General features: G+C 46.2%; 1 protein-coding gene across 3 annotated transcripts in view; it reads left to right on the plus strand.

Moving 5' to 3' along the window:
- SCAF8 (SR-related CTD associated factor 8) overlaps positions 1–27,349 on the plus strand; it is a 1,826,711-nt gene that overhangs the window by 268,070 nt on the left and 1,531,292 nt on the right. For all 3 annotated transcript variants that reach the window (XR_013596231.1, XR_013596230.1, XM_078649179.1), the window contains exons 6-7: positions 6,011–6,106; positions 15,654–15,784. Coding sequence is in view for 1 of the 3 variants with exons in the window: in XM_078649179.1 (XP_078505305.1) it covers positions 6,011–6,106; positions 15,654–15,784 (227 nt within the window). In the remaining 2 variants the exon portion in view is untranslated. The remainder of the gene's footprint in view (positions 1–6,010; positions 6,107–15,653; positions 15,785–27,349) is intronic.

Below are 27,349 nucleotides of genomic sequence, written 5' to 3' on the forward strand. Positions count from 1 at the left end.
TTTTTTATTTGCAAGCAGGGCGATTTTTTTGTGTTTTAACTTATGTAGGAACACTGTGCATGGCGTTTCTGCCTCACAGAAAAGTGCCAGGCTGACTGGGTTGTGCTGTGATAATGAAGGATTCCTAGGTGATGGCCTTTGAACTTTAGTCTTTCTGGTATATTCTGTTAATCTGTATCGTACCTGGGCAGTGGTTCTTTTGCAACAACCTTTTCTGGCTTGGGAAAGTGCCACGTTTGGTTCATGTAGGAGGGAAAGCCATGTATTTTTTTGCTCCTTGGTATTCACAACTATTTTCTGTTACAATAAGAGAAGGAGTGTCCCTTATTTGCTGTTGTGAGTGGGACATTTGTTCTTCACTCAAGAAAGCTTAACCTCCACGACGCAAGGGCTATCTGTAAATGAACATGAGATTATTACAAAAAATATTGAGGCTGGGGATCTACAACCAATCTCCTCCCTCACTCCCTTCACCTCTACCCCACAAGGATCAGGGAGTGAGGGAGGAGATTAGTTGTAGATCCCCAGCCTCAATATTTTTTGTAATAATCTCATGTTCATTTACAGACAGCCCTTGCGTCGTGGAGGTTAAGCTTTCTTGAGTGAAGAAAAAATGTTGCACCCACAACGGCAAATAAAGGACACAAGCTGTCGCCGTGAGCATGAAAGCGCTGGATAGGAGATGTGCACGCGTGCAGAGGACAGGAGTTGTGCCAGCGTACTCACAAATCCTGCCCCGCGCTTTCACTCTCACGGCGACAGCTTGTTCACACTGGCGGTGCTTTCATTTTGACAAGTGTGCGACAGTGCTCTTTGCACCTCCCTAACTTGGCAGCTCTGAAATCAGTTAACCATTTCCGGTGTGGGAGTTCTGTACATATCACTCACCCTATCGCTTGGAGTCCCCGTAGTCGTAGCTCTTTGTATGCCCCAGCCCACTAATTTTGGGCAGATGTTCAGTAATCCCACCTTCTCAAACTCTATGAAAGAGAGGTCCTGGGATATAAACCCTTGCCTGATAGATTATGGCTGACGGGCGGCTGTCATACCGCCTACCCCTCAATGTACAATTCTTGGACGGGTTTGGACTGTATTGTTTTTAAAACATCCTCTCATTTATAACTAAAGGAATGTGGCCACCGTTGAGTCAACGCCCTCCACACATTTATTTCCATCTCACCCCAGAATCTTCTTTGATAAAAATAGAGAATGTACCTTCGTTTTTCGGGGTAGGCCGCCTCCTCCTCCCTGATTACTTCGGCTAGTTCTTTGCGGCGCACGCGCGCCCGCCTTTCGCCTGCATGCCTCTAGCAACGTACAGAGCGTCAGGGGCCGCGGGCCCTCCACGGGATATAGAGGTGAGGTGAATGCGAGCGCTTGAGTAGGGGAGGAAGTCATGTAGGAACTATAAAAGCATGCACCGGGGTTGTTTGGGAGGGTGGTACTATTAGGAAGTGACCCTTGCAGGGACTCGAAGTGAGCCATGCAGGGGCTCCGCAGATCGGCTCTCCAACCCAGCCCTATGAGAAGGGAAGATTTACAGGATTGATTGTCTCAGGCGAATTCTACAGTAACGTAGGGTCCAGGGTCCGGTTCTGCCTGGACAGAGGAGGGAGCCCTCAGAAACTGGGTGTTGGAATAACAAACATTTGCAATGCAATAGGTCTCACATCTGCAAGAGTTTGAGCTATTGTAAATGAAAATGCCTTTAATTTACGTTTTTGTAAACCTTCAAGCGGTGCATAAACACACGCTTTGTTCTTATAGTCCTTGCTTACGAGAAGCAAGACTGGCAGTTAAGAGGCGCAGTTACTGCCAGCCTTGCTTCTCGTAAGCAACGACTATAAGTACAAAGTGTGTCTCTACACACCGCTTGCGGATTATCAAAAAACATAAATAAAAGGCATTGTAATTTACAAAGCCAATTGCTCAAACTCTTGCAAATGCGAGACCTATTGCATTGCAAATGCTTGTTAAATCTTTGTATCAACAGCACTGAAAGGTTTTTTTGAGATTCATCATTTGTTGGCACAGTAATTGGTTGAGATAGTAGTGTGTGTGAAATAGGACTAACAAGATCACTGCTTTTTAGGTCTCGCCTGTCGATGCGCATGCGCATCGAGCAAGCGAGACTATAGGGGCTCATCTACTCTTTATCTAACTTGCAAGGAATCGTGGCGATTCCTTGCAGTGCCCGTGACTTTTAAGCTCAATGCGCATGTGCATTGAGCTTAAAAGCGCGTGCACAGCCGCCCGCATTCCTCCGACACCTTTGAAGTGAAGCTTAGCTTCACTTCAAAGGCCCGGCTTCTTCACACCCACATGCCGCTCTGCCCCGCTCCGCCCCCTCCCCTGAGTCATCCTGCCTGCCCCTTCCCGCCGTGTCGCATTTCTCCTCCCCCCTCCCCTCTCTTCCCTCCGTCTTGTTTTCTTTGATGCTGGTATTTCCATATCTGGCAGCTTCCTGCCCTCACCCCACGCACGCTGTTTATTTATTTATATTTAATATGCAGGAGATCTCAGTTTATTTAATTTATAATTAATGATGCCGCCCACGCTGAGGCTCGAACCCTGTTCTCCTTCTCCAAAGTCGGCATCGTTATATGTTGAGCCACCTCTTCGCACCGTTTGTTTGTGCTGACTTTCTTGCTCTGCCGCTGCTGGCAGCGGCATTGCGCTTGGAGGGAACATGTAATTGACCCGTCTCGCTTCTTTTCTCTTGAATTTTTTTTACATTGTCTCCTTCCTTCCGCCCCTCGCAGTTTGTTTTCCTTGCACCGTCCCTTCTTACAGTCCCTTTAACCATTTTGGTGTTGCTCAGCCCCAACTAGCATGTTATTGTCAAGCCTCCAAATATGCAGCACAAACACGACGTACAAAGAGATTAACGTGTTGCCTGGAGCACATTTCGGGAATAACATTAAATGAAAGCCCAAACCCGCTTTACCGCAACTTGCTTTCACTTGTTGTCTTTGTTTCCAGTGCTATTTTAGAGCTTTGTGCAAACTACACTCTCGTTATTTTGCTGGTAATAACTTTGAGGGAATAGCGTATTTTTGTTTTTTAAATAGCTGGCAGCTTCCTGCCCTCACCCCACGCACGCTGTTTATTTATTTATATTTAATATGCAGGAGATCTCAGTTTATTTAATTTATAATTAATGATGCCGCCCACGCTGAGGCTCGAACCCTGTTCTCCTTCTCCAAAGTCGGCATCGTTATATGTTGAGCCACCTCTTCGCACCGTTTGTTTGTGCTGACTTTCTTGCTCTGCCGCTGCTGGCAGCGGCATTGCGCTTGGAGGGAACATGTAATTGACCCGTCTCGCTTCTTTTCATTTGAATTTTTTTTACATTGTCTCCTTCTTTCCGCCCCTCGCAGTTTGTTTTCCTTGCACCGTCCCTTCTTACAGTCCCTTTAACCATTTTGGTGTTGCTCAGCCCCAACTAGCATGTTATTGTCAAGCCTCCAAATATGCAGCACAAACACGACGTACAAAGAGATTAACGTGTTGCCTGGAGCACATTTCGGGAATAACATTAAATGAAAGCCCAAACCCGCTTTACCGCAACTTGCTTTCACTTGTTGTCTTTGTTTCCAGTGCTATTTTAGAGCTTTGTGCAAACTACACTCTCGTTATTTTGCTGGTAATAACTTTGAGGGAATAGCGTATTTTTGTTTTTTAAATAGCATGCACGAAAACAGTATAATTTCAATTTGCACCACTTATTTCCCATGTTTGTGTCAATGTAAAAATCGACCCTGCACACCCAGCACCAGGGCCGTGTGCCTCAATGATGCAGTACACGCACCAGTAACTGAAATATGACGAAAGACTGAAAGGAGTAGCTACAAGCTGTGCTCTAGTTCTGCTCTCCAAAAAATCAGCAAAGAAACAAGCAATTAAGAACATTTCATTGAAGAAACCATTGAGCAGGAAACAAGGAAATCCTACAGAAAGAATCCTAGAGAAAGAAGCTTGAGGTATGTAAACACTTTTATTATGCAAAGGACGTCAATTTCAGGATGCTCAGATGCTCTCATTGGAGTGAAGCGATGGCTTACGTTGAATGAAGAAGCAGCTCTGAGCACTTCAAGAACAGCTGTAGTTTACCACAAGGCACAGAGGCTCTGGCAAGCTTGCATAATGTGGCGGTAGTCCACATCTCGTCATCTAGTGCCCCTCCCTCTGACCACATTATAACACGTTTGTGCCGAGTTGGCTCTATGGTTTATGCAGGAATGAAAAGAAACAAGTAAAATGCATCAGAGATGAGAAAATAAAAAACAGCGAATCTTTCGTACTAAAAAGATGTATGTGAAATAGTTACGAATCTGTTAAAATATGAGCGACAATCCTCAAGTCATCCACAACTTACACTGGTGCTGTTCACTGAAGGGTTCACACTCTGCTTATTCAATTGTTGGCCTCTTGCTGAGATGGTGAATAAAAAGCTATTTAGTGTTCATTTGTATTAGAGCATGAATTACAAGATCAGCGAGTAGTAGTGAGACCACCCAACAATTCTCCATCAGTTGGCAAGTAAGGGGCCATTCTAAAATGGCAACACCCAGATCCTGGACTGCCTAACTCTCGGCCCACCCATAGTATAGTCTGGTAAAGATGATGCTCACGAGTGCCTGTGCAGCAACAAAAAATATCAAAAATGCATAATCTCGCCGGCGCTGAACTATGGATCGATAATTATTTGTCAAATACATTTTTAAAACATAAATGTTCCTCTAAGGCACATGGCAGATGCTATCTGTAGCCTTGAAAGTCCATAGGCCCTGAGAAGTGAAAGGTGATTGGTGAGGGCAAGTTGTGCTAAGACATACTCCTAAGCTTGTGTGCTCACCCTCACCCTCAAACCTTCACCCTCAACCCCTCACTCACCCTCACTCAGCCTCAACTACTCTCACTCACCCTCAACCCCTCACCCTAACTCACCCTCACCCTCACTCACCCTCAACACCTCACACACCCTCACCCTCACTCACCCTCACCCTCACTCACCCTCAACACCTCACCCTCAACCTCAACCCCTCACCCTCACTCACCCTCACTCTCACTCACCCTCAACCCCTCACCCTCACTCACCCTCAACCCCTCACCCTCACTCACCCTCACTCACCCTCACTCACCCTCACTCACCCTCACTCTCACTCACCCTCAACCCCTCACCCTCACTCACCCTCAACCCCTCACCCTCACTCACCCACTCTCACCCTCACCCTCACTCATCCTCAACCCCTCACCCTCACACAGTGCAATAGGTCTCAGACCATTTCAGTTAGAGCTTTAAGAAATGTTTATGGCTTTTTTTATTTGTAATTCTTTAGCATTGGCTACAGGAAACAAAAATGCTAAACATTTACAAAAAAACCCCATAAACAATTCTAAAAGCACTAACTCTAATGGTGCGAGACCTATTGCATTTCCAATGCTTGTTAAACTTTCTTTTTCTTTGTGAATTGATTGCTACAGATAGAAGAATATAAAGTAGAAACAAGTCCTGACTGACCTGTCTGCATATGACTTACGAGATTTGTAGGCCACTCTTTCAATGAATGCGGAGTCTAAATTTAGTTGTAAAAGATTCTGCCCACTCGCAGAAAGCTGTGTACATTTCCATTTCAATGTCTGAAAGGTTTGAAATTGGTTTTCAGTTATTTTGATGACCACGATTTCACTTCTGTTGTTCATATAGATCTAGGGTCTTTATATTATGTCCCTGCAAACAGGAAGAGGATCTTCATATCCGCTTAGTGCATTGAAGCCTCTGATACAAGATTAAGGCTGATCTGTCCTGGTTCCCCAAAGTTTGATAAGTTGCAAGTGTTGGGATTGCATTTCTTAAACATTTTGTAATCTTTCTCATTACATTCAAATAAAATATATAAATCTACTTGAAATAGAGTGAAACAAGGTTTAAGTTCTGCCTGAATTATTGTATTTGAGTCTCTCTCCTGTTTTTATTAAACATTGTTCCCTGTTTTCTTGCTTGCAGGAAGGCGGTCTGCTCAGGTTGTTAAGCATTGGGTTCGGAGTCAGGAATTCCAGGGAACAAGCCCTGGCTCTCCCCTGACTCCACACGTTATCATGGGTAAGTCACAGTCCTCCTGCATTAAGTTTACACTTGTTGGCTGTCAACAGCTTGTGCACAATGCATGGGCATTTCTACTATAGACATAAGAAAAAATAAAGCTGCTAATTAGCCAGCATGACAAATCATTTATCAACTATTTTCCCTTTGTCTTCTTTTGCAGCATTTTTAAATAGGAAACATTAAATAGTAAATGCAATATGTTTTAAGTAGTATTTCTCTTTACATTGAAACATTTTGTGCGGAACCAGACAGTTTAGATGATTCAGGTATGTAGGAAGCTGGCTCTTTATATAGTGGACCAGAACGAGATACACTGTGTAAAGAGTCCAGGCAAGCCCCAATTGGTTTACAGAGACAAAAATGATAACCCAAATTCTCTTTTGTGGTAATGTGGGCGAGCAGTTAGGCTTATCAGAGGGTAGTGTTAAGCATTTGTTGTACTCGGAGGCATTAAATGAGACACACAGTCGAGAATAAATCTAGGACCAATTTTAAAAATAAGTCTTATTTTTATGTAAGTTTTTATACTAAGAAATTTGTTACCTATTTAGTACTTTTTTCAAATATGAATTTTTACCCGTATGTAAAATAGTTCACTTCAATGCGTCTTTACGCAGCAGTGCTTTCCTATGGGGAAAAAATGCTTACGTTGCATGCAGTAATTTGCAATCAGTTTCTGAGGGGGTGGGGGGGTGTTCTCCTTCGGGACTTAGGGGTCATAGGGGGCCAAGGTCCTAAGTATCACCAGCAGTTACTTGTTACCTGCCCTAGGGCGTCCTGTGCTGGTTGGGTTGGTAGCTCTGTGCGCCACGCCAGTGAAAAGAAGGGGGATCACTGAGAAACAGACTGCAGGGGTACTTGGGGACTAGTCTGGGAGCTTCCAACTGGGGGACTCGTGTCTCAAGAATCCTGGAAACAAGGGGGGGCACAGCTGGTTCTTTAGTACCCAGGCTGGGACGCTCAGGTGCAGAGTAGAAAGTTTGGTTGGGCTCTGTGTCCTAGGGCCTTGCGGTTGGCGGTCTTCGCTGGTTGAAGGTGAAAGATCAGGACAGTTGGGCCACTCTGGAAGTGTTCTCTGCGATGCTGATGACCCTCGATGGCTGCTCGGTCTCTGTGCAATGACAATCCGGGTTGGACTTTCACGGGCTCGGTTTGCTGCAAAGTGTCCGGTACCCCAGGTATTGGTCCTGTGCGACTCTGGTTAGACCTGGTGTGCTTTCACTTGGCAGGGGCACAACTCTGACCTTCAGGAGTACAGGGTCCTCTTCCTGGGAGATTACTACATTGGGCTGACAGGGAAGCTGCAATTCGGTAGTCCGGACTTTGCATTTTCTGTGCCTGCGGAGTGCAGGGGAGTAGCTCCTCTACTCCAGGGGAGATTGCTGGCAATTTGCGAAGGGCTTGCTTTCTCCCGGGGTTCTTGGAAGCTGGTTGTAGGAAAGTGCCCCTTTTTAGGTCTCGCCTGTCGATGCGCATGAGCATCGAGCTTTCGAGCCTATTGCGGCTTAAACAACCTTTAACTAGCAAGCAAGGAATCGTGGCGATTCCTTGCAGTGCCCGTGACTTTTAAGCTCAATGCGCATGTGCATTGAGCTTAAAAGCGCGTGCACATCAGTTCCCTCAGCCGCAATCGCCGTCTGTTCCCTCAGCCGCATTCCTCCGACACCTTTTGAAGTGAAGCTTAGCTTCACTTCAAAGGCCCTGGCTTCTTCACACCCACATGCCGCTCTCCCCGCTCCGCCCCCTCCCCTGCCCGCCGTGTGCATTTCTCCTACACCCCCTCCCCACAGCAATGCCCTCCGTCTGTTTTACAATTTGAAGAGGTAATCGGAGTGCCTCCTCACATTTCACTTCACTGCCTTCCAACCTCATGGTTGAAACTTTAGTCACCATCTCCTGTTTGTCGTACCCCAAGCAGCGGTGCCCGCACTACCAATCCTTCTGTTATGCCACATCTCTCAGCTTACAGATTCGCACTTTCTTTTCCTCTCCACGTTTCTGCCTCTTTCACTCTCTCTTCCAACTCTCTCCCCCCTCTCCATTTACTTACACAAATCTCGCAGATACCCCAAGCAGCAGTGCCCGCACTACCAATCCTTCTGTTATGCCACATCTCTCAGCTTACAGATTCCTTCGCTCTTTCTTTTTCTCTCCACGTTTCTGCCTCTTTCACTCTCTCTTCCAACTCTCTCCCCCCTCTCCATTTACTTACACAAATCTCGCAGATACCCCAAGCAGCAGTGCCCGCACTACCAATCCTTCTGTTATGCCACATCTCTCAGCTTACATATTCCTTCGCTCTTTCTTTTACTCTCCACGTTTCTGCCTCTTTCACTCTCTCTTCCAACTCTCTCCCCCCTCTCCATTTACTTACACAAATCTCGCAGAAACCCTAAACAGCAGTGCCCGCACTACCAATCCTTCTGTTATGCCACATCTCTCAGCTTACATATTCCTTCGCTCTTTCTTTTACTCTCCACGTTTCTGCCTCTTTCACTCTCTCTTCCAACTCTCTCCCCCTCTCCATTTACTTACACAAATCTCGCAGATACCCCAAGCAGCAGTGCCCGCACTACCAATCCTTCGGTTATGCCACATCTCTCAGCTTACAGATTCCTTCGCTCTTTTACTCTCCACGTTTCTGCCTCTTTCACTCTCTCTTCCAACTCTCTTCCCCCCTCCATTTACTTACACAAATCTCGCAGATACCCCAAGCAGCAGTGCCCGCACTACCAATCCTTCTGTTATGCCACATCTCTCAGCTTACATATTCCTTCGCTCTTTCTTTTACTCTCCACGTTTCTGCCTCTTTCACTCTCTCTTCCAACTCTCTCCCCCCTCTCCATTTACTTACACAAATCTCGCAGATACCCCAAGCAGCAGTGCCCGCACTACCAATCCTTCTGTTATGCCACATCTCTCAGCTTACAGATTCGCACTTTCTTTTCCTCTCAACGATTCTGCCTCTTTCACTCTCTCTTACAACTCTCTCCCCCCTCTCCATTTACTTACACAAATCTCGCAGATACCCCAAGCAGCAGTGCCCGCACTACCAATCCTTCTGTTATGCCACATCTCTCAGCTTACAGATTCCTTCGCACTTTCATTTACTCTCCACGTTTCTGCCTCTTTCACTCTCTCTTCCAACTCTCGCCCCCTCTCCATTTACTTACACAAATCTCGCAGATACCCCAAGCAGCAGTGCCCGCACTACCAATCCTTCTGTTATGCCACATCTCTCAGCTTACATATTCCTTCGCTCTTTCTTTTACTCTCCACGTTTCTGCCTCTTTCACTCTCTCTTCCAACTCTCTCCCCCTCTCCATTTACTTACACAAATCTCGCAGATACCCCAAGCAGCAGTGCCCGCACTACCAATCCTTCTGTTATGCCACATCTCTCAGCTTACATATTCCTTCGCTCTTTCTTTTACTCTCCACGTTTCTGCCTCTTTCACTCTCTCTTCCAACTCTCTCCCCCTCTCCATTTACTTACACAAATCTCGCAGATACCCCAAGCAGCAGTGCCCGCACTACCAATCCTTCTGTTATGCCACATCTCTCAGCTTACATATGCCTTCGCTCTTTCTTTTACTCTCCACGTTTCTGCCTCTTTCACTCTCTCTTCCAACTCTCTCCCCCCTCTCCATTTACTTACACAAATCTCGCAGAAACCCTAAACAGCAGTGCCCGCACTACCAATCCTTCTGTTATGCCACATCTCTCAGCTTACATATTCCTTCGCTCTTTCTTTTACTCTCCACGTTTCTGCCTCTTTCACTCTCTCTTCCAACTCTCTCCCCCCTCTCCATTTACTTACACAAATCTCGCAGATACCCCAAGCAGCAGTGCCCGCACTACCAATCCTTCTGTTATGCCACATCTCTCTGCTTACAGATTCCTTCGCACTTTCATTTACTCTCCACGTTTCTGCCTCTTTCACTCTCTCTTCCAACTCTCTCCCCCCTCTCCATTTACTTACACAAATCTCGCAGATACCCCAAGCAGCAGTGCCCGCACTACCAATCCTTCTGTTATGCCACATCTCTCAGCTTACATATTCCTTCGCTCTTTCTTTTACTCTCCACGTTTCTGCCTCTTTCACTCTCTCTTCCAACTCTCTCCCCCCTCTCCATTTACTTACACAAATCTCGCAGATACCCCAAGCAGCAGTGCCCGCACTACCAATCCTTCTGTTATGCCACATCTCCCAGCTTACAGATTCGCACTTTCTTTTCCTCTCAACGTTTCTGCCTCTTTCACTCTCTCTTACAACTCTCTCCCCCCTCTCCATTTACTTACACAAATCTCGCAGATATCCCAAGCAGCAGTGCCCGCACTACCAATCCTTCTGTTATGCCACATCTCTCAGCTTACAGATTCCTTCGCTCTTTCTTTCTTTTACTCTCCACGTTTCTGCCTCTTTCACTCTCTCTTCCAACTCTCTCCCTCCTCTCCATTTACTTACACAAATCTCGCAGATACCCCAAGCAGCAGTGCCCGCACTACCAATCCTTCTGTTATGCCACATCTCAGCTTACAGATTCCTTCGCTCTTTCTTTTACTCTCCACGTTTCTGCCTCTTTCACTCTCTCTTCCAACTCTCTCCCCCCTCTCCATTTACTTACACAAATCTCGCAGATACCCCAAGCAGCAGTGCCCGCACTACCAATCCTTCTGTTATGCCACATCTCTCAGCTTACATATTCCTTCGCTCTTTCTTTTACCCTCCACGTTTCTGCCTCTTTCACTCTCTCTTCCAACTCTCTCCCCCCTCTCCATTTACTTACACAAATCTCGCAGAAACCCTAAGCAGCAGTGCCCGCACTACCAATCCTTCTGTTATGCCACATCTCTCAGCTTACATATTCCTTCGCTCTTTCTTTTACTCTCCACGTTTCTGCCTCTTTCACTCTCTCTTCCAACTCTCTCCCCCCCTCCATTTACTTACACAAATCTCGCAGATACCCCAAGCAGCAGTGCCCGCACTACCAATCCTTCTGTTATGCCACATCTCTCAGCTTACAGATTCCTTCGCTCTTTCTTTTACTCTCCACGTTTCTGCCTCTTTCACTCTCTCTTCCAACTCTCTCCCCCTCTCCATTTACTTACACAAATCTCGCAGATACCCCAAGCAGCAGTGCCCGCACTACCAATCCTTCTGTTATGCCACATCTCTCAGCTTACATATTCCTTCGCTCTTTCTTTTACTCTCCACGTTTCTGCCTCTTTCACTCTCTCTTCCAACTCTCTCCCCCTCTCCATTTACTTACACAAATCTCGCAGATACCCCAAGCAGCAGTGCCCGCACTACCAATCCTTCTGTTATGCCACATCTCTCAGCTTACAGATTCGCACTTTCTTTTCCTCTCAACGATTCTGCCTCTTTCACTCTCTCTTACAACTCTCTCCCCCCTCTCCATTTACTTACACAAATCTCGCAGATACCCCAAGCAGCAGTGCCCGCACTACCAATCCTTCTGTTATGCCACATCTCTCAGCTTACAGATTCCTTCGCTCTTTCTTTTACTCTCCACGTTTCTGCCTCTTTCATTCTCTCTTCCAACTCTCTCCCCCCTCTCCATTTACTTACACAAATCTCGCAGATACCCCAAGCAGCAGTGCCCGCACTACCAATCCTTCTGTTATGCCACATCTCCCAGCTTACAGATTCGCACTTTCTTTTCCTCTCAACGTTTCTGCCTCTTTCACTCTCTCTTACAACTCTCTCCCCCCTCTCCATTTACTTACACAAATCTCGCAGATACCCCAAGCAGCAGTGCCCGCACTACCAATCCTTCTGTTATGCCACATCTCTCAGCTTACAGATTCCTTCGCTCTTTCTTTTACTCTCCACGTTTCTGCCTCTTTCACTCTCTTCCAACTCTCTCCCTCCTCTCCATTTACTTACACAAATCTCGCAGATACCCCAAGCAGCAGTGCCCGCACTACCAATCCTTCTGTTATGCCACATCTCAGCTTACAGATTCCTTCGCTCTTTCTTTTACTCTCCACGTTTCTGCCTCTTTCACTCTCTCTTCCAACTCTCTCCCCCCTCTCCATTTACTTACACAAATCTCGCAGATACCCCAAGCAGCAGTGCCCGCACTACCAATCCTTCTGTTATGCCACATCTCTCAGCTTACATATTCCTTCGCTCTTTCTTTTACTCTCCACGTTTCTGCCTCTTTCACTCTCTCTTCCAACTCTCTCCCCCCTCTCCATTTACTTACACAAATCTCGCAGAAACCCTAAGCAGCAGTGCCCGCACTACCAATCCTTCTGTTATGCCACATCTCTCAGCTTACATATTCCTTCGCTCTTTCTTTTACTCTCCACGTTTCTGCCTCTTTCACTCTCTCTTCCAACTCTCTCCCCCTCTCCATTTACTTACACAAATCTCGCAGATACCCCAAGCAGCAGTGCCCGCACTACCAATCCTTCTGTTATGCCACATCTCTCAGCTTACAGATCCCTTCGCTCTTTCTTTTACTCTCCAAGTTTCTGCCTCTTTCACTCTCTCTTCCAACTCTCTCCCCCTTCTCCATTTACTTACACAAATCTCGCAGATACCCCAAGCAGCAGTGCCCGCACTACCAATCCTTCTGTTATGCCACATCTCTCAGCTTAGATTCCTTCACTCTTTCTTTTACTCTCCACGTTTCTGCCTCTTTCACTCTCTCTTCCAACTCTCTCCCCCCTCTCCATTTACTTTCACAAATCTCGCAGATACCCCAAGCAGCAGTGCCCGCACTACCAATCCTTCTGTTATGCCACATCTCTCAGCTTACATATTCCTTCGCTCTTTCTTTTACTCTCCACGTTTCTGCCTCTTTCACTCTCTCTTCCAACTCTCTCCCCCCTCTCCATTTACTTACACAAATCTCGCAGATACCCCAAGCAGCAGTGCCCGCACTACCAATCCTTCTGTTATGCCACATCTCTCAGCTTACAGATTCGCACTTTCTTTTCCTCTCAACGATTCTGCCTCTTTCACTCTCTTACAACTCTCTCCCCCCTCTCCATTTACTTACACAAATCTCGCAGATACCCCAAGCAGCAGTGCCCGCACTACCAATCCTTCTGTTATGCCACATCTCTCAGCTTACAGATTCCTTCGCACTTTCATTTACTCTCCACGTTTCTGCCTCTTTCACTCTCTCGTCCAACTCTCTCCCCCCTCTCCATTTACTTACACAAATCTCGCAGATACCCCAAGCAGCAGTGCCCGCACTACCAATCCTTCTGTTATGCCACATCTCTCAGCTTACAGATTCCTTCGCTCTTTCTTTTACTCTCCACGTTTCTGCCTCTTTCACTCTCTCTTCCAACTCTCTCCCCCCTCTCCATTTACTTACACAAATCTCGCAGATACCCCAAGCAGCAGTGCCCGCACTACCAATCCTTCTGTTATGCCACATCTCTCAGCTTACAGATTCCTTCGCTCTTTCTTTTCCTCTCAACGTTTCTGCCTCTTTCACTCTCTCTTCCAACTCTCTCCCTCCATCTCCATTTACTTACACAAATCTTGGTGAGGCACAGGCAGCAACACTCCAAGCTTCCCTCACACACAGAGCAGGTACAGCACAGGCAGCAACAGTGCAAGCTTCCATCACACACGGAGCAGGTACAGCACAGGCAACAGCAATGCAAGCTTCCCTCAAACACGGAGCAGGTACAGCAGAGGCAGCAACAGTGCAAGCTTCCCTCACACACAGAGCAGGTACAGCACAGGCAGCAACAGTGCAAGCTTCCCTCACACACAGAGCAGGTACAGCACAGGCAGCAACAGTGCAAGCTTCCCTCACACACGGAGCAGGTACAGCACAGGCAACAGCAATGCAAGCTTCCCTCAAACACGGAGCAGGTACAGCACAGGCAACAGCAGTGCAAGCTTCCCTTACACATGGAACAGGTACAGCACCGACAGCAGCAGTGCAAGCTTCCCTCACACACGGAGCAGGTACAGCACAGGCAGCAGCAGAAGATAAAACTATCTAGAGATGTAGCATAACGACCAGAGCTGCCATATAAGTCACGTAAATACTAAACATGTTGCATTCAAAATGCTATAGGTGTCACATTTGCAAACGTTATAACTATTGGCATTGTAAATGACAAAGCCATCAATATAGCAATTTTAACATCGCAAAAATAAATAAATTATGTCATTTACAAGACCAATAACTACAACTTTTCTAATGCGATACTTATTGCATTCCAACCCCACTCACACACAACGCCACTCACACACGCAACGCCACTCACACACGCAACGCCACTCACACACGCAACGCCACTCACACACGCAACGCCACTCACACACGCAACGCCACTCACACACGCAACGCCACTCACACACGCAACGCCACTCACACACGCAACGCCACTCACACACGCAACGCCACTCACACACGCAACGCCACTCACACACGCAACGCCACTCACACACGCAACGCCACTCACACACGCAACGCCACTCACACACGCAACGCCACTCACACACGCAACGCCACTCACACACGCAACGCCACTCACACACGCAACGCCACTCACACACGCAACGCCACTCACACACGCAACGCCACTCACACACGCAACGCCACTCACACACGCAACGCCACTCACACACGCAACACCACTCATCCACGCAACGCCACTCATCCACGCAACACCACTCTTTCATTTGCAAAAAGAAAAATGTCTAACTATTCTATTGCGAGACCTATTGCATTTCCAATGCTTGTTGCATTAGTTCCCCCCATCCCTTGCCCAATGTTAATGCTCTTTGATTAAGTGTACCCTGGGTACCTGCTAACCAGGTACCCAGAGCCTATGTTCTTTCCCTAAAACTGTAGCACTGCAAACCCAATTGGCAACTTTCTGGCCACATGTAAATCCTTTGTTAAAGGTACTATAGGTACCAAGGGCACTGTGACCAGGGAAGGCCTCTAAGGGTTTCAGCACATATTGTGCCAGCCTTAGAGACCCTGTTCCTTAACACACATACACACTCACACTCTCTCTTACACTCTCCCTTACACTCACTCTCTCACAGTCTCACACATTCTCTCTCACACACACACTCACACTCTTCTCACACTCTCTCATACTCTCTATCTCTCTCTCACACACACACTCTCACTCTCTCACACACACACACTCTCACACTCTCCGCCCTGTCAGGCTGCGTGTTTTGGTGCAGAACAAAGTGAAGTCTACATGGCACATATCCCTGTGTGCCAAGCCTACAACCCACTACCTATGGGATCGGTAAGCCACCCCTCTAGCAGGATGCACTATACCTCTGGTAGAGTACCTGGTGCATGAGCCCTGTACCTCTACAGTGTCCATTCTTAGACATTGTAAGGGCAGTAAAGCCATGAAGAGTATATGGTCGGGGAGTTTGTTATGACAAAGTATGTCAGTCATGTCTGAATCATTAAGAAATGTAGTTCATTTTCAAACAGTTTACTTTTCATTTTTCAGTGTATTTGAATCTGAGTTATATCCATATTAAATATTTTCATTTTTTTCGTTGTAAGGAACACCAGTAACCCCTGTCCCGCAAGCGAACATCTCTGCAAGTATGCCTGACCCATGGGGTACACAGATGCCCAATTCAGATACACTGACTGCAGTAGCACAAATCTTGCAAAGTCCTCAGGGCCAACAGGTAAAACCATTGTATCTATCAATTTAAAAACTGCTCTTGTGTTTGTTATAGTAATACTTTTTTTTTTTTTTACAAACTTGATGAAATCGACCATTATTCATGTCGTTTTCTCGCAACCAAGACAGATTGTAAATGTGTTGTGTCTACCAAAGTGTTTTTCACCATTGTCGTCGTCAGGTCTCGCCTAGGCAGCGCGTGCCCTGTCTCTTCGAGAAATGCTGTATTCAGGATATGTGAATAAAGCTCTGTCTACTTCCCGCCCATCTTTTTAACTGGCTCATGTCCCTGTCCTTTTAAATGGTGGCTTTTCATTGGTTATTCGGCTTTGTAGTCCCTCCTTAGTAACTCCCTGTCTCTTTTTGTAACCTCCCATGGGGTTACCCCTTCTTATATGTGTTACGCCCTAGGTTTTAATCACAACCTCAAGGCACTATTTTCTTAAAGGCCTTCAGACAGGACACTCACTTGGTCCTAAAAAAGGTTAGCAGTGATTACTTTACTCTCTGCACATCTCCCTTCATCAGCTCCACTTAGAGTACAACCTAATCCGGAAATAATATAATAATTATTTTGTCACATTTCAAAGCTACTAATTATATATATATATGTATATGTATATGTATGTGTATATATATATATATATATATATATATATATATATATATATATGTATATGTACTGTGGTACTGTCTTGTCTTCCGTACAATGCATTATGGGTAGGGTGGATTTACCATATATTCCAAGTTTATGATGCTCATAAGGGACATCTAGGAGTAGCTTGTGGTGCTGCACCTACACATCTCACATTTATATTAGACCGTCTATAAATTTCCCTTCATCAGCTCCACATAGAGTACAACTTAATAAATTTCCCTTCATCAGCACAACCTAATTGCAAATTAATATAATAATTATTTTGTCACATTTCAAAGCTATTATGTTCAAAGCATATGGGCGGCAGACCACACACTATTGCATTAGATCACCATCTGGTGGTGGGCCCGGATGATTACACTTTGTTGTTGTCTTGGAAGAGTATTTGTCTGTTGGATGACTCCTCCTTTAGATCGACCTTCGGTACCGAAAGTGGTCGAACCGAAAGCAAGTTCGGCACCGAAAGAGGTTCCCAAAGCTACCGAACCGAAAACCACCCCGGTTCCGAAAAAAGTGGACCCAAAGAAGGTTCCTGTACCGAAACATACTTCGGCTCCGAAGGTAGATGAGTCGAAAAGTACTCCGGGAACAAAAGCTCCGGATCCAAAGAGCACAGATCCTAGGAAAAAGTCTAAGGAACCGAAACCAAAATCTGCTCCAAAGACAATGGACACACTGTTAAACCTAAGCATTTCGGCCCCATACATATAAATCGGTGCCGAAAAAAGATTTGCCAGTAGAAGAGCTTTTTAAACCTGATCCAAAGCAAAAAACTATCACTTCTGTGCCTGAAAAGAGGAAAATGGACTATCCTAAAACACCGCCAGTTCCTCTAAAAAAGCATGCTCAAACTTCACCAATGAGGATGCTTTCACCAGAAAGAGAAGTACCAAGTTCCTCTAAAAAAGCATGCTCAAACTTCACCAATGAGGATGCTTTCACCAGAAAGAGAAGTACCATTAGAAATGTCTCCTGTACATTCACCATCTAGTACACATAGTCTTATACCACAAGATGAAGATGATGGGGATAGTTACTCAAAGGACATACAGAGTGAACATCACATGGATGACATTAATGACCCAGATGATATTCCTGGGCCATCAGGTGACCCATGGGAAGATTATAATGCACCAGATGCACCAGCTCTGCCACAAGATGATGTATACCTGTCTAGACCATCTCCCTCAGATGACACTATTGGGTTTACACAGCTCATTCATAGAGCAGCCACTTTCCATGGGGTAGACCTACACACAGATACAATGGAAGAAGATTTCCTAATGGACATTTTAATGCCATCACATAAGACCACAACCACACTTCCAATACTTAGTTGAGTGGTAAGACATGCACCTGAAATATTTAAGGGCCCAGTCAGAGCAAGGGTAATTAATCCCAGACTAGAAAAAAAGTACAAAGCGGCTCCAACTGATCCAGCATACATTAAAGGACAGTTGCCATTGGACTCACTAGTAGTGTCAAATGCAAGAAAAAGAGCTAATTCGCAGACAACAGGAGATGCTCCACCTCCTGACAAAGAGTCTAAGCTTTTAGATGCTTCGGGAAAACGCACCATTTCACAAGCTGCTAATGTCTGGAGGATTGCTAACACTCAAGCTTTGTTAGCAAGATATGATAGAGCTCATAATGATGAGTTGGAGTCACTCATGTAACACCTGTCAGAGCAATACAAAACCAGGGCTTCTGTCCTAATACAGGAAGGCAAAGTGATTACAAATACCTCCATAAGATGTACACTAGACACAGCAGACACAGCTTGTAGAGCAATAATCACAGGGGTATTGTTGCGTAGACATGCATGGTTACGTATCTCTGGGTTTAAACCAGACGTGCAAGCCAGTATCTTAAACCAGCCATTTGACCAAGAACATCTTTTCGGTCCATCAGTTGATAGTGCACTAGAAAAGATTAAAAAAGATACAGACCCGGCAAAATCCATGGGAGCTTTACAAACACAAGCCCATAGACCTTCCTTTCGTCGCTCCTCATATAGGGGCGCCTTTAAGGGTTTCCAAACAGACAATACCTCCTCTTCTTTTAAAGCGCCCAACCAAACCTCGCCTAATAAAGGATATTATAGAGGAGGTTATAAAGGAAACAACAATAAAGGTAGAGGTAGAGGAAACAACAATCGCAACACCTCTACTCCCAAACAGTGACTTACTTCCATCCCCCCAGACCATTCCACTCCTGTTGGGGGGAGGTTACAACAGTTCCTAACTGTCTCGAATTCCATCACCACAGACAGGTGGGTAAGACAAATAATTCAGTCAGGTTATTGTCTGGAGTTCATTTCCACTCCTCCAACAATACCACCCAGACAGCGTCCTATGTCTCAGGAACATCTCATACTGCTAAGACAAGAGGTGGAATCTCTACTGCAAAAGAATTCAATAGAACCAGTCCCAAAAGAACATCAAAACACAGGATTCTGATGGATACATCTGCCAGTGGATTCCTCACCTTGTGAATGTCCCCTGCGTCAGCAACAATCGGAAAATTCTTTTGTAGCACGCCGGCGTGGACGACGTCACAGAGCACGGCATCGCGCGCAACTCCGACTGACGTCACTGACTCCTTATTAGGCCTACGTCGGCGTGATGAAATCAGTTCCCTTTTTTCCACGTCGGCGACGCTAACGGTTTCTTGGGATCTTCTGTTGTACGGATAGTAGCTTTGTTACTTTTGTGGATTTCTGGTTTCTGTATCTGTTTGGTGTTGCTGTCTTCTGTCGAGATGTCATCGAGGAAGACAGGATTTAAACCATGCGATTCATGTGGGAGGATGATGTCCATTACCGATCCTCATGGTGACTGTCTATGGTGTCTGGGTTTGGATCACGACGTCAAGGGTTGGTGATCCTGTTTTAAAATTAACCCAAAGGCTCTTCGGGAACGAGAGGCAGGACTGCTTGTTGCCAAATTGAAGGGTAAGGATACCGAGAGAGCTTCGAGGTCAAGATCCAGACGCTCGAGGTCCCGGTTAAGGTCGGCTTCGAAGTCGGCTTCGGGTTATGCTTCTGGTTCACAAAAAAGAAGCATAGGAGGAAGAAGCACAGTTCGAGACATCATTCCAGCAGGGAGCCGGACTCGAAAAAGAAGTCATCTTCACGAAAACATCGTAAGGGCATGATATCTCCCTCTCCAGCTCGTAATCCTGAAGGTGAGGCCACGCCTTTACATTCTCGGGAGCCTACACGGGCTCCGGAATCTAATCCGTCTCCGGATCCGTATCAATCTTCGGTGCATGAAGGAGAAGAAGTTCCTCTGGGCTCGACGACTCCGGTACATCATCCCGAGGTACAGGAGGAGTCTAATCCGGTGCAGCCTCCTCAGGAGCAGCCGGTGGGTTCGTACCCTCATTTTCTAAATGCCATGTATGGCGTATATGCGCGAGCAATGTACCCCTCTGGTGCGCCGGCTGGTCCCATGGGTCCATTGGCTTATAATCTGGGTGTGCCGCAGGCTTATGCTCCGGCTCCTTTCCTGCCGTTTATGCCGACGCCGACTCCACCATGGATTTTCTTGGCGCCTCCGAGGTCATCGACTCCGTGCACGGCTTCACCGGCTCCGGAGCGACCTCGAGATCCAAATTGAAGTTTGACGCCGGTACCTGCTTCACATTCGAAGGCGACTCCGGCTCCAGCTCCTCATTCGACGCCTGCTCCGACTCCATCGGAGTCGTTACCGGATCCGACGACGTCAGTTCGAATGGAGTGGTCGAGGCTTGTAGCGCAGCGCCTTTTGGAGGAAAGAAATTATGGAGAAGCTGAGATAGAAGAAGGCGAGCTTCAGGATCAGGAGGATTATTTTGAAGAGTTGCATGATGCAAGTGGTCTGGAATTTTCCCCAGAATGGGGGTTGCCCACAGTATCTGATGCTCCTTCTAAGGATGTGGCGCCTTACCATGTGGTAATTAAGAAGGCTGCAGAACTCTTAAATTTGACTTTGCCATCTGTGGAGTACAAGTCGAACATTCTTACTGAAGTTCTCCATTCTCCATCCTCTGTGGTTGAGCCAATTCTTCCATTTACTGAGGCTCTTACTGATCCCATATTAGAGGTATGGAGTAAACCTCTTACTGCTCCTGCAGTTTCAAAGACAGTGGCAAGGCATTAGAGTGGCGCCTGGAGATCCTGAATTCTTAGCCACACATCCTTTGCCAGAGAGTTTGGTGGTTCAGGCTGCTTGCTCGAAAAGATCTGCAGGTGCTTTTCCCCAGGTTCCTGGAGATAAAGACTCTTAGAAGCTGGATCAAAATGCGAAAAAAGTGTTTTCGTCAGGCAGTATGGCCCTAAAATCGACAAATGCTACTTGTTTGGTAGGCTGATATATCCATGCTTTGATGGATACAGTGAAACAGCTATCTCCTAAGCTACCTGAGGAGGATAGAAAGAACTTTAATGAAGTGATATCTGACATGCAGGCTGCAGCTCGGCAGGTCATACAAAGTGGTATGGACACGGCAGACTCAGTGGCTAGGATCATGGGGTCTTCGATCGCCACAAGAAGAGCTGCTTGGCTAAAGACTTCCGAGTTTTCTGCGGATGTTCAGGCTGGTCTGATGGATTTGCCTATTGATGGCACTGGCCTTTTCGGAAAGAAAGCTGATGCTGCTTTGGAAAGGTTTAAGGATAGCAGAGCAACGGCAAGATCTTTGGGTTTGCAAACTAGAGGCTCTGTCGCCAAAAGATACAAGGGTTTTGGAAGGTCTAATTTTCGTACCTATAAGCAGACCCGGCAGCAACAGCAGCAGCAAAATCCTTTGCACAGGTCCTACAGAGGCAGACAAAGGGGTCGTTCTCGTGGACGTCAAGCCTCCTCCTCCACTTCCTCCACTTCCTCCTCTTCTACCCACCCCCGCCTACAACAGCAAAGCAGCCCTAGATCCACCATTCTGGATCATGCGGGTCTTGTGGGGGGTCGGCTTACTTATTTTCTACAGGATTGGGAATCGGTTACATCAGATCTTTGGGTTCTCAATCTTGTCGAGAGTGGGTATGCTCTTCCCTTTCGGGAATTTCCCCCAAATTACCCTCCTTGCCAAGGTTTTTGCTCGGAGGACCACCTGTTCTTCCTACAGGAAGAGGTACAAGCATTGTTCAGAAAGGGTGCGAATACAGGTGGTTCCGGAGCAGGAAAGGGGTCAGTGATGCTACTCCCGGTATTACCTGATTCCCAAGAAAGATGGCAGACTTCGTCCAATCCTGGATATCCGGATCTTGAAATTTTACCTAAAGCAGGAGAAGTTCAAGATGCTCACTCTTGCGCAGGTTCTTCAGGCGCTGATGGAAGAAGACTGGACGGTGTCAATCGACTTGCAGGATGCTTATTTCCATATACCCATTCTGAGGTTGCACAGAAAGTATCTCCGCTTCACGGTGGGATCGTAACACTACCAGTTTGCGGTTCTACCGTTTGGTCTTACTACTGCGCCTCGAGTCTTCACCAAGGTGATGGCTGTGGTGGCTGCACATCTCAGAAGGTCAAGGATACCAGAATTCCCTTATCTGGACGATTGGCTGATCAAAACAGAATCTCTGGAGATAGTGCTCCATCATCTGCAAGAGACAGCTCAGTTGTTGCACAGGTTGGGTTTTTCGATAAATGTACCCAAATCTCACCTGGTGCCCTCCCAGCGCAACCTGTTCATAGGTGCGGTACTGGACACAACTGTATGTCGTGCATTCCCTCCACCTCAAAGGTTTCACGACATACAGGGAATGATTCATTTATTTCACAATGGAGTGGTCGTTCCAGTCTTGAAGGTCCTTCGCATGCTCGGTCTGATGGTTTCCTGCATTCTGTTGGTCAACCATGCACGCTGGCACATGAGGGCACTCCAGTGGTGTCTCCGCCGGCAGTGGTATCAACACAACGGCGATCTCAGGGAGTCTGTGAGGATCTCCAATCTCCAGAGAAGCTGCGGCGGATGTATCTTGGTTGAGCGTGGAAGGCAATCTGACTCAAGGAAAGCCTTTTCAGCTACCTCCCTTGGTGGCCACGGCTTATAACGGATGCATCCACTTTAGGGTGAGGTGCTCATCTGGGGGATCTAGAGATCAAGGGTCTTTGGTCTACAGAGGAAAAGTTGCTTCACATCAACCTTCTAGAGTTACGGGCGATACGTTTGGCACTCAAGGCCTTCCTTCCTTCCCTTCGCGGTCAGTCGGTGCAAGTCCTGACGGACAACAAAACCGCGATGTGGTATGTAAACAAGCAGGGAGGAGTAGGGTTGCATTGCCTCTGCAGAGATGCTCTGCGTCTATGGTCCTGGGTTCAGGACCATCAGATTTGTCTGATGGCAAATCATCTGGCCGGAGTTCTGAACGTGCGTGCAGATAGTCTCAAGGAGCCTTGGGGGACGCGTTTCAGTTGGGTTGGGACTCACAGCTCCTTTACGCGTTTCCTCCCAAACCCTTGATTCCTCGGGTTCTGAGGAAGATTAGCCAAGACAGGGCCCAAGTTATTTTGATTGCCCCGGATTGGCCAAGAAGGGTGTGGTACACAGATCTTCTCCACCTCTCCTCGTGCCCGCCACTCCCTCTCCCTCTCAGGGCAGATCTCCTCTCTCAGATGGAGGGGCAGGTTCTACACCCCCACCTCCAGACCGTACATCTTCATGCGTGGAGATTGAACGGGGAAACCTGAATTCCTTTTCTCTCCCACATGATGTGGTGGATGTCATTCTATCGGCCAGGCGTGACTCTACCAAGTCAATCTAATCATACAGATGGTCTAAATTTGTGACTTGGTGTGGGGAGAAGACCATTGACCCTTTGAGGGCTCGTTTGTCAGATATACTTCTATTTGCTCTTTCTTTAGCGCAGCAAGGGTTTGCTGTGGCTACAGTTAAAGGTTATCTTTCGGCTTTGTCGGCATTTCTCTGCCTGCCGGATCAGCCATCCTTATTTAAATCTCCTATTGTTTTAAGATTTCTGAAGGGCCTTACAAATAAATTTCCTCCTACTCCTTTTATTGTGCCTCAATGGGACTTTAATCTGGTGCTTACTTTTCTAATGGGTTCCCCTTTCGAACCTTTACATAATTGTCCCTTGAGGTTGTTGTCTTTTAAGACGTTTCTTCTAGTTGCAATTACCTCGGCAAGGAGGGTAAGTGAGCTTCAAGCTCTTAGTTCAAAGCCCCCTTTCTTGACCATTCATGCTGTACGAATGGTTCTTAAGACCATGGCAGCTTTTCTGCCTAAGGTGGTAACTCCCTTCCATCTAGGACAGTCCATTACCCTTCCTACCTTCTATCCTCCCCCTCACCCTTCCAAGGACGAGGAGTGACGTCACCGCCTGGACCCCAAAAGGGCGGTGAGCTTTTTTCTTGATAGGACAAAAGACTATCGAGTGGATGACCAGCTCTTTGTTGGATTTGCTGGCTGCAAAAAAGGAACAGCTGTGCACAAGCGCACACTCTCAAGATGGATCATACTATGCATCAAAATCTGCTACGCCCTGGCTGGTAAGGAACCTCCAGAGGGTATAAGGGCTCATTCTACTAGAGCAAAGTCATCAACATCTGCTTTGTCTAGGTGTACCTCTAGAGGACATTTGTAGAGCGGCGACATGGGCCTCCCTCCACACTTTTGCAAAGCATTACTGCTTGAATAGCGAGATGAGGAGGGATGGCCATTTTGCGCACTCTGTCCTTCAAGATTTTCTGGTATAGAAGAGTGGACACCCTCCTCCGGTAGTGGGGACTGCTGTGGGAATCTATTCACAAGGTGAGGAATCCACTGGCAGATGTATCCATCAGAAAAACAACTTACTTACCTTTGGTAACGCTTTGCCCACCCGCCTCCCCGTTGTCCACTCTTCTATATCTGAGTTTATGACAGTGTTTAAATGCATTAATGTGTTTATCTATATATATTTGTTATATATGGTGTTTTTCATGCATTATCTTCACACTGTGTGTATTTTTAGAAATTATGTACTGGGTACATTGTGTATGTATATGTCTACTATCATTGGTCCGTCCGGGTGCCTCGAAGGCATGGAAAAAAAGGGCGGAACTGATGTCATCACGCCGACGTAGGCCTAATAAGGAGTCATTGACGTCAGTCGGAGTCGCGAGCGATGCCGTGCTCCTGTGACGTCGTCCACGCCGGCGTGCTACAAAAGAATTTTCCGAACATTGCTGACGCAGGGGATATTCACAAGGTGAGGAATCCACAGGCAGATATTGTATCCACCAGAAAAAGCGTTACCGACGGTGAGTAACTTGTTCGTTTATTCTCTATACTTTCTCATACCCAAAAAGGACTGGTCCCTCAGACCTATTTTAGATCTAAGGCCCCTAAACCTGTACATACAATCAGACCACTTTCATATGGTCACACTACAACAGGTTATACCGTTGCTAAAGATGGGAGACTTCCTTGCCACATTAGATCTCAAAGACGCCTACTTACACATTCCCATACATCAATCGCACAGAAAGTACCTAAAGTTCATTCTAGAAGGTCAACACTACCAATTCCAAGGTACTCCCTTTCGGAGTAACTACAGCACCTCGAGTGTTCACAAAGTGTCTAGCAGTAGTAGCAGCACACTTAAGAAGGGACAACATTCATGTCTTCCCATATCTGGACGATTGGTTAATAAAATCCAAGTCACACAACTAATGTGTACAGCACACGCATCAAACAATATGTCTGCTAAACAAACTGGGATTCACAGTAAATCAAAAGTAATCCCATCTCCAACCATCCCTGTCTCAGCAGTATCTGGGTGCTACAATAGATACCTCCAAAGCAATAGCGTACACCAACCCAGCAAGAATGCAAACTATGTAGGATCTTATCAAAAGATTCCAGCCACAACACTCACTACCAGCGCGAGTGTTTATGCAACTAATAGGAATGATGGCATCTTGCATTTTCATAGTGCCATATGCAAGACTACAAATGCGCCCCATTCAAGAGTGCTTGGCAAGTAAGTGGAATCAGGCTCCGTAACAAATAACAGATCCGGTGGTGGTAGACGACCGGACATATCGCTCTCTGCAATGGTGGAACACCAAGAACCTTTCCAAGGGTCGGCTGTTTATAGAAGCTGTTCCACAGATAATACTAACCACAGACGCATCTCTCACAGGATGGGGAGCGCATTTACAAAATCACACAGTACAGGGTATATGGACAATGCAACAAAAACTACTCCACATAAACCATCTGGAGTTACTAGCGATTTTTCTAGCTCTAAAATCGTTTCAGCATTACCTATCAAACAAAGCTGTACTAGTCCGGACGGACAATATGACAACAATGTATTACATTCAAAAACAAGGAGGAACACACTCCCTACAGCTCTCCCGGCTGGCACAGAGCATATGGAGATGGGCCATGCCTCAGAACATTTTTCTATTAGCAGAACATCTACCAGGAGTTCACAATCAAGTTGCAGATCTGTTAAGTCGTTAAAGACAATAGATACATGAATGGGAACTTCATCATCAAGTTCTTCAGCTATTTTTTCAAAAGTGGGGTCAACCAGAGATAGATCTGTTTGCTACAAAACACAACTCCAAATGCCCAAGCTTCGCCGCCAGATACCCACACCCATTTTCCAAAGGCAATGCGGTATGGATGAACTGGTCAAACAAATTTGCGTAGGCTTTTCCACCTCTCTGACTAATTCCATTAGTGGTACGCAAGCTACAGCAACATTCTCTCACATTGATTCTCATAGAACCAACGTGGGCAAGACAACCTTTACACCACGCTACTAGAGATGTCAGTAGTACCACATCACAAACTAAAACTCTCTCCACATCTACTACCAAATCAGAACCATGGAGAGATTATGCATCCAGACCCAATGCAGCTCAATCTAGCGATTTGGCTCCTGAGGTCTTAGAATTTGGATATCTAAATTTACCACCTGATTGTATGAATGTCATTAAAGAAGCAAGACGCCCTACCACTAGAGCATGTTATGCAGCAAAGTGGAAAAGGTTTGTTGTATATTGTACAAATAACAACATTAATCCCTTAGATGTTTCCATACAAAACATTATATGCGATCTCTTACATCTGCAAAGATCTAACTTAGCGTAGTCCTCAATCAGGTTACATCTTGCTGCTATAGCAGCATATCTTCAAAACAGACAACATTTGTCATTGTTTAGAGTACCTGCAATCAAAGCGTTTATGGAAGGACTTAAAAGAATAATTCCTCCTAGAATACCACCCTCTCCAGTGTGGAACTTAAATGCTGTTATCACAAGACTTATGGGTCCTCCTTTCGAACCATTACATAAGTGTGAATTACGATTCCTTACATGGAAAGTTGCTTTTTTAGTAGCTGTAACTTCACTTAGATGAGTAAGTGAGATACAAGCATTAACAATTAATTGAAGAACCATTTATACAACTTCATCATAATAAAGTGGTTCTTAAAACAAATCCAAAGTTTCTGCCAAAGGTCATTTCACCTTTCCACCTCAATCAATTTATTGAGTTGCCACTATTTTTTCCCCAACCACAAACCGTGGCAGAAAGAGCTCTACATACATTAGATGTAAAGAGAGCGCTTCTCTACTACATTGATAGGACAAAACCTTTCCCCAGTCGCAGCACGCCCCAGTCCGTAGAGGACTGGGATGGCCCCTATGATGAAGCATGTCACCATGGGGCAACCCTGGTGAGTGAGGGGGCACCAAGAAAAAGAGCAATTCTCTTTTTCCATCTACTATACCTACCAGTCCAACCCCAATGAGTGTTGTGAATGGAATTATAGTGATCGGCTAGGCTTTTTGATTTCTGTTCTCGGGAATCTTCTGATGTAGATACAGACTCTGATGACACAGGTGGGGGTGCACATAACCCAGTAGGGACCAATAGTCCCCCTCATTCACCTAATCCATGGGATGAATA

The sequence above is a fragment of the Lissotriton helveticus genome, chromosome 6, assembly GCF_964261635.1.
Source record: "Lissotriton helveticus chromosome 6, aLisHel1.1, whole genome shotgun sequence".
In the NCBI taxonomy this organism is placed as follows: Eukaryota; Metazoa; Chordata; class Amphibia; order Caudata; family Salamandridae; genus Lissotriton; species Lissotriton helveticus.